Source organism: Microtus ochrogaster, chromosome 5 (assembly GCF_000317375.1).
Source record: "Microtus ochrogaster isolate Prairie Vole_2 chromosome 5, MicOch1.0, whole genome shotgun sequence".
NCBI lineage: Eukaryota > Metazoa > Chordata > Mammalia > Rodentia > Cricetidae > Microtus > Microtus ochrogaster.
In genome coordinates, this window is record NC_022012.1 from 80,836,384 (window position 1) to 80,844,941 (window position 8,558).

At 52.6% G+C, this 8,558-nt stretch overlaps 1 protein-coding gene across 1 annotated transcript; it reads left to right on the forward strand.

Annotated features, from left to right (window-relative positions):
• The first annotated feature begins 2,704 nt into the window (after positions 1 to 2,704).
• LOC101980312 lies at positions 2,705 to 6,313 on the forward strand. The gene has a single exon (XM_005347875.2). It carries the CDS (start codon positions 2,705 to 2,707, stop codon positions 6,311 to 6,313), a length of 3,609 nt encoding a protein of 1,202 aa, XP_005347932.1.
• The last annotated feature ends 2,245 nt before the right edge of the window (positions 6,314 to 8,558 follow it).

The window sequence follows — 8,558 nt, forward strand, 5'->3', positions numbered from 1 at the left end:
ATTCCTCAGCTTCTCCTTGCCACCCCTTCCACCCCACCCTCCAAGGCCTGCAGCCTGGGGAATGGGCTTAGCCTGGGGGGGAGGGGATTTCAGGTTACCATGGCAACACATTGGCCCTCCTCACTTCTCAGAATCAGAAATAGAATTGGACGCCCTTCTTCCTGGAGAGAGACTATTTAAAAAACAAGTGGGGGGGGGGAGGGCATGGGGGCACTATCCTCAGAAACCAAGCAAAGGGGTCCTAGATTGGAAGCGTCTTCACCCTGCCCCCCTCAGCTAGGTGAGATCAGAATGGGCTTCAGTCGGTCAAGAGTTCCGATGACAGAGGACTTAGCCTGGCCACACAGAGTGTGCAGCTGGACCATCATCCAGCTCCTGGGAGGGCACTACTGGCTTAGCATCCATACCAAGAATATAACCTTTCCCAGGCCCTGAGCTGCTTGCGAAGTTACCTGGAGGGAAACAGGTACAAGAGAGACACAGCTTTAAGTGTGGGGCTTGGGGCTGCAGCTCCCCAGAGCAAGGCCCATTGGCTCTCTTCCAGCAGAGCTCATTACGGCATGGCCTTGGAGTGGCACCCAGTGGCAGCACCACATGTTTCTACAATATGGGTCCAGAGTCAGGGACTCTGGCTTCCACTTCTGATTCAATTCCACAACTGCTTTCTGGGCCATGAGTTCGGTGTCTGTAATATAGACGCCAGAGTGCCCAGCTCGTTGAACGGCTGTCGGGCTGTGTCCCGTGTGCCCCACACTGTGCAGTCACAGAGAAAGAATGGGATCACTCCTAATCACCCTTGTCATAGCTCTAAGGTATGTTCACTTCACAGGTGGGAAGGGCTTTCCTGGACCAGACCCTTCAGCTGGCTCTGCTCTCTTCCTCTAAGAGACCCCAGGGTAGTTGCTCACAAAGAATTCCAGGTTTGGAAAATGGGGTTATTCCTCACTTCTGAACGAGGTAGAGTGAGTGAGCTCAGTCATCAAGTAAGCAGGCAGCAGGGGTGAGGGTGTCTCTTAGGACATCCTTCCTACCTCACTTCCCATTCTTCCCAGGTACAGCTCAACTTTTATATCATATACATATTAGAGGCTGCTACCAGCATCTTCGTCACGGGAAAGCAAGTAGCTTGCTCAGACCCGAGGTTAATGAATAGTGTTCTGCAAGGATGTGTGTGTGTATGAGAGAGAGCCTGCAAACCCGTTCCCAGGCACAGCGCAGTGAAAAGCAGTTTGGCTCCTAGGAATCCAAGCTGCCTGTTCCCTATCTTAACTGAAGAGGGAGGGTGGCACAAGGGGCCTGAAATGTGGCTGAGTCAGGCTTTGCCCAGCAGCCAATCAAAAAGGTGCGGATGCAGCACAGTGCCAGCCTTAGTCCCTGGTCACATAGCCTCGCACCCCACGGCCAACTGTAAACACTATTTTTAACCTCTGTGAAAACATGTTGCTTTGGAGGAGGACAAGCCTACAGCTGCATTTTCCACGAACCTGTTTCCTGGGTGGCAAGACTGAGCCCTGGAGGGAACACAGCCCTGGAAGACAGGGGGCGTAGCCCTAGAGCTCAGAGCTGGAGGGAACACAGCCCTGGAAGACAGGGGGCGTAGCCCTAGAGCTCAGAGCTGGAGGGAAAAGGAGTGTCTGACTGCCCAGGGAAGAACTTCCAGAAGTAGGCCCATGCCAATGACCTGTCCTCTATCTGGAGAGCAGTGCTGAGCCTCAGGGTTGCCCTGGATCTGGTTCCTTCCTACCTTTCTGTTTCCTCATCAAAGAAAAGAGGGAGAAATACTGATCAAGCCTAAAAGCTTACTTTTTTTTTTTTTTTACATGTCTACCCATATCAGGAGCTTTGACTAGCTTGTCCTTGCTATACATACAATACCGGTCTGAGCACACACACTGTGTGCTCAGTCTCGCACCTGCCATGTCCTGATTGTGAGACTGGTCCTATCCTGCTATATCCCTATAATTCCCCATCTTGTAAGTGGCACTTGGTTAACACTGTGGCTGCCGTAGCCTAGCCCTGTGCCTAATGCTATGCTCTCATTGTGGCCAGAACAAACGGACACAATGTGACAAGAGCTAGAACATTCTGACTTGAAGATTCTGAGTAGAGGCCCCACCTCCACCACCCCCATACCCACTCCTCCAAGATACCGGTCCTGGGCTTTAGGGACATGTGGCTCTGGGGAGGGGGCTCTATGAGGCACAGGCAGAGGAAAACCATCTGGAGCAGCAGAGACTGCCAAGGAGCTGCTGTCCCTGGAGCGGGCGCAGAAGCAGGGAACATAGGGGAGGGGAGCCTGGGGCTGAGCCTGGGCCCCTCACCCTCTTCTATCAGACAAAGTAGTAAAGAGGCACTGTTCCTGCAAAGGGCCAGTGTCAGGGAAGCCCTCAGGCTCTCCCAACTACTCTTCTTCCTTGACCTTACCTTAGCCTTCTCTAGGACACTGTCCTTACTCAGGGACTGGCCTGGGTAGAGTAGTCACTGATTGGTAAAGGAAGGACAAAGCCGATCTATAGCAGTCTAATGTAATTGAGAGCCCTAAGTTCCTCTGCCTTCTAAAGTCTCCAGAGAAGCACCAACTTCAGTGGGTGGGGCCCCTGTTACCCCATACTTTGTCATTCTTCAGGTCACTGGGGGCAGTGATTGTGTGTGGTCACCATGGCAATGAAGCTGGGGGCAGGGCACCAGGACATGGAGCAGGACTATGGAAGCCACCAAGAAGGTGGGGGGCCCTGATCCATCGGGCCTCCAGGGCCATCCCCTGTGTGGCAGTCAGCAGTCAAAGGGTGGCTTCAGAGGGTCCCAGGGACCATGGATGAGCTCAAGATCCCTATACTCGAAGCAGGGTTTATCACTGTCCACCGGGGCCATCGCTGATGTGGGCTGCAGCTCAACCCCCCAGGCTCCCCTCCCTCAGCCTATTCACCCACTACACCAGGATTCTGCTCAGGTCAGTAATTACACACAGGGCTCTCAGGACACCCTGAGATTATCCTCTTCTAACTCATTTCCAAACCCTGCTGTGGGAACCCAAGAGCATCTCCTCATAGACGATGGGACTCAGACTCTACCACTGTGCACTCACAACGACAGCACTGACGACAAAACCCAGTATGGCTTCAACCTCTCCCAGATTCAGTTACAGCCTGGGAGGGAGAGCAAAGCTCCAGCTAAAGTTCTGGTAGGCTGGGGCAAAGGAATCTGTAACATTAGCCAGATGCTCCCTGTAGATCCCAGGAAGAATCGATGCCTACCCTACCTCTTGGGAGAGAGTGGTGCAGTTGAAGGTCAAGATCCTTTGCAGACTCTGGCTCAGGCTCCAGTCCAAGTTCAGGGGCAGGACAAGGGTCCAGGTCTGGCTCAGGCTCCTACCCTAAATAAGACGGCTTCTTCACCATCATTGTCTCTTCCATCTTCAATTCAGGCTTCTGCTCCAGCTGTCACTGCAACCCCAGCACCTGCAGCAGCTGCAGTTGAACCTTATACCTCTAGTCCTGACCACCTGACTGTGACCACTAAAGACCTGCCTCTCGATCTCAAGAACCAATTGTCCATTCTCTTAGACAAAGTGTCCTTTCCTCTTAAGAAGACTCCTTCCACTCCAGCACCTACTCCAGCAGAGTTTCCAGCCCACACCAAAGAGCAAGAGGTTGCCAAGATGCAGGTACCACCCAAACAATCTGAGGACCCTGTAAAGAAATCTCCAATTCACACCTCCAGGCTAGATACCTCATCACCAGCCTCAGAGTCTCTTGATGCTCTCAAGACACAGAGAAGTAGCCACAAGATTTGCAGTTCTCAGCCAGACATGCAGCCCCCCAAAGCCTGCAGCAACAACAACTGCTCCAATGTGCCACTGCCTGCCTATCAAGGGACCTGCAAAATGCAGTCCCCACCGCAGACTCCCAGAGAAGCCATGCAGATTCCCATTTCTAGTGCTCCAACCTGCCAGCTCCAGGGTGCTGAAGAAGATCATGTGCTGGTATTTGATATGGCCACAGGCAACACGAGGATGGGGCTGCTATGCCACGATCCCACAGGCTCACGGGCAGTGCTTGTAGGTCTCACGCCCAACCACCCATCGACTCACATCTCTGAAAATATGCTGTCTGCTCGGACATTGCCCAGGCCCATTCTCTCCCCTAACAGTGATCATCCCATCATGTGGTCCACCACAGCCGTGCTATCTAGCCCTGTGCCCTCAAGCCTCTCAGCGGGAAGCTACCGAGAGGTAGCCCTGGCTTCCAAGGAGGCCAGACACAACCTAGAGGTGCAAAATTCCTCTGGCCCTGAAACCCCTATCAGGATTGGGATGCTGGCTAGACCTGTTGTACCGGGCACACCCAACCAATATTGTGAAAAGATACCAGCCCAAGTTCCTGATCCTAGCTTGTCCAAATCTGAGGCTGAAAAGATTGACCCTGGCCGCACCATCTGGATGTTGGATTCTCCCAGGATGCAAGATAGCTCCACAGTCCAGACTAGAAAATTAGAGTGGATAAAGCCAGATACTGCTTCAACAGCCAATATCCAGACAGTGCTCAGATCTCCACTCCAGGAGAAAGTAGGCAGCAATAACCAGGAAGAGGTTAATTCTGCTCAGCCTAGTGGCCCTCAGGCTGAAGATACTGGTCAGAGTTTCCTCACTGGGCAAAACCTCCAGGCTAGACAGCTACCTGTAGCTGAGCAGGGCTCCCTATCTGGTCAGCTCCCCTCTGTCAAACAACATCCCCTTTCTAGTCCATCTCATCTTGGTGAGCAGACTCCTCTTTCCCTCACCAGACAGGTATCCCTCGCAGTGAAGTCCTCCACCACCAAAGAGCCCACCTTTACCTCTGGGGAGTCTGTCCAGCCCTCCACCCAGGGTAATCCTACACACGTGGGAATTCTCCGAGTACCCTTGGTATCTGAGGAGGCCTGCATTTATGGGAAGAGAGATAAAGTTGGAAACAGCAGTGCCCAAAGATCCAGCATACATCCGCTCCCATCCTGGCAACCGGCCGACTCCCACAGGGCCTACCAGGAACAACTGTCCCTGATGACTTTTACAGGTTGTAAGGACTTGCCCATATCCATGGTGGGTACTGAGTCCCAGAGTGGACATCTGTTCAAGCTGTCAGCTGAGGACATGACATGCTCACCAGAGGTTGCGCATCTGGGTCTTCTCCAAGGGAACTGCTATGAGCTAGTATCTGCTATGGATGCTCTACAGGTACAGTCACCGGTGCTTTGCCACCACTCACCCAGTCCCTATCAGAACATGGCAGCCATAGTGATTGATACAGGCACAGGATTTACCAAATGCGGACTAGCTGGAGAGGACCATGTCCTCAGTGTGGTCCCCTCGCAAGTGCAGATGCTGCAGCATCCATCCCAGGGCCAGCCCCAGTATGTGGTACCTGAACACCAAGAGGGCTCCTACTCTGTACTGAACCGAGGAGTGGTCTCTGACTGGGATGCTCTAGAGGTGCTGTGGCAACACCTGTTCTACTGCAAGCTCCGGGTGCAGCCTGAGGAGATGGCTGTGCTGGTGGCTGACTCCCCCATCTCACCACGTACCAACAGAGAAAAGGTGGCCGAAATACTCTTTGAGCGTTTCCATGTGCCGGCTATGCAGACAGTTCATCAGGCTCTACTGACACTCTACGCTTATGGGCGTACCACTGGGCTGGTGGTGGGGAGCGGCCATGGGACCTCCTATGTGGCACCCATCCTCACTGGGGACCTGGCTCCACTTGACACCTACCGGCTAGATGTGGCTGGTTCTGATCTCACTGATTACCTGGCTCAGCTGCTCCTGGCAGGTGGCCACCCACCACCCAAAGCAGGACTTGTCAGACAGATTAAAGAGGCCTGCTGTTATGTGGCTATGGATATGACCTCTGAGATGGCCCGAAATCAGTCCCAGACTCAGGTGGAGCTTGTACTCCCAGATAAGCAAGTTATCACACTGGGGTCTGAGCGCTTCTGTTGCCCCGAGGCTCTCTTTCAACCCAATCTGCTAGGTCTCAACCAGCCAGGCCTCCCACAGCTGGCCCTGCTAAGTATTAGTCGGCTGGAGGCCAAGCAGCAGGAACAGCTGCTGGCCAATGTGGTTCTGGAAGGTGGTAGCACCCTGGTCAATGGTTTCCCTGAGCGCCTGAGACAGGAGCTGGGCCCTGGTGCCACTGTGCTGGGTTCTCCCCACCGTGCAGTTGCTGCGTGGCTTGGGGGTTCCATTATGGCATGTCGGGACTCCTTCCAAAACCTGTGGCTCAGCCGCAGGCAATATGAAGAGGAAGGCCCATGGGCTATCTACAAATATCAGCTGTGACCTCATAAACATCTGGTTCTGCTTGCTTTAAGTACTGTTGCATGTTTTAGGTGGAGGGTGGTTTGGGGAAGGTAAGACTCCAGACATGGGGTCAATGAGGGACATCCTGGTTCTTCCAAGGCTTATCTAACCTCAACATTCAAGAACCTCATGAGCCTGGAAACCTGCCCTTTCCAAAGACCACCAAAGCCCATTGGTCATCATTATCTCTAATCTGGCTTGACCTTTACTGCACCCCAAGGGCAACCACAGAAAATGGCTGCTGTGGGGTTTTGCCCTGTTGCCCTGACGACAAGTGCAATTACCCTTGATTGCCAGCTTGTTGCCATGGTAATTTCAAACATAATGTAATAACCCACACAGCCTAGAGTGAGTCATGAGGTGGGGGTGGGGGGCAGCCCCTTCCCCTAGCTCCAGAAGGAAGGATTGCTTCCGGCTTCCTTCTTGGGCCTCCTTCTGGGGGCTGAGGCCAGCAAAATGGACAGTAGCTGAGCAATTCCAAAGATGGCTGTGGGTATGAGGCATTGCCCCCAAGGAGGGTGTCTATCCGTCTATGCTTCTTGGGGAAGAACCTAGTAAACAACACAAGCACCTCTTAGACTCTAAACCTTGGGAGGATGTTCTAGCTGGGTTATCAGGAGCTTCAAAATAAGAGGTCATAGGAGTACTGCCTTTGGTGCCCAGGGTAGGAAGCAGCGAGGGCAGGTGAGTGCTGGATCCCAGACGGAAGGTACAACTAGAGCTAGGGTAATAAGGCTCCAGCCTGCTCTGCAGGTTCTTTGGATGCTGAAGTTTGCATCTTATCCTGCCTCTACTCTGGGCTCCTTTCTGCTTCCTAGACTCCCCTCCCCTCAACCCAGGCAACTTTTGAATGCTCAGTGGTCAGAGTTCTCCTGAGGAGGGCTTTTGCAGAGGCCATTGGTAAGACCAAAAGACTTTTTGGTTTTTGGAGACAGGGTTAAGAGTTTTTATTATCCCTGTGGCTAATGGATAGCTGGAAGCCGTGTCCCTTCACCCAGTATGGCTTTGAACAGAGACTATGAGAGTAAAGTCTGGGGTTGATTCAGTGCATGACCTGGAAGAGCAGAAAGGATAAAATTAAGTTGGCCTTTTAAAAAATTATCATACCCCCTTTGTGTGTGTGCACGTATACAGGTGCACATTTGCATACATACGGAAGCCAGAGGCTAACCTTGTGTTGTTTGTTCCTCAGGCAACATTGACTACTAGTTTGCTCCTGAGGCAGGATCTCTCACTGGCCTGGAACTCATGTATTAGGCTGACTAATTGGCCAGCAAACCCCATACAGCCACCTGGCTCTGCCTCCCCAGCACTGGGGATCACAAATATTCATCACCATGCCTGGTTTTGGGATTGTTTTGTTTTCTTTTTTGGAAGACAGGATTTCTTTGTATAGCCCTAGTTTTGTCCTGGAACTTGCTCTATAAACTAGGCTGTCCTCAAACTCACAGAGATCCACCTGCCTCTGCCTCCCGAGTGCTGGAATTAAAGGCGTGTGTCACCACTGCCCCACTTTTAAACGTGGGTTTGTGGCTAGCATCGCAAGCACTTTACTGACAGGTCATATTGCTGCTTGTCCAGAGGGCAGCTGGAGGCTGCCTAAAGCCTAACCCTTGAAGCCGATCCTACCTTGTCTATGTTTCCCCGGGAAGCCGAGGGGCAAGCCATGTCTTCAGGTCATCCTCAACAAATGACATAAACTTGTCTATCCTCACACACACATGAAAGCAAGGGGCTGTTCTAGAGTGGAGCTCAGAAACAGTCAATGATATAAAGTCATCACAGACCTGGCTTGCCCTGGGCACGATCCAGCCTTTTCCTCCGTCTTGCTCAGACAGCTTGATTCAGGCTCCCCGATCCCAAGCTTTGTGTCAGACAGGAAGGGGAAGCACAGCTCCAGGGACTAGTTGCTGCATCCATGCACATGTGCCAGCAAGCACGCCTGGATGCACAGGGAGCACAAACACACGTGCCCCTGGGCATCACTGCACACACTGTGCTGTTTCCATCTCCTTTGGCATAAGAGAGCATACATATTCACGTGTACACATATACCCTGCCATGTGCTGTCACCCACGTGCACACTGTGCACAGGACCAAAAAGAGGTGGAGTACTGCCAGCAGCAGGCAAAGCTCTGGGGAACCACTTCTTCCCCTGACTCGAAAGCCCTAATCCAGCTTCTTGGCCCCCATGCTTAGATAAATTATGATCCTTGAGAATGGT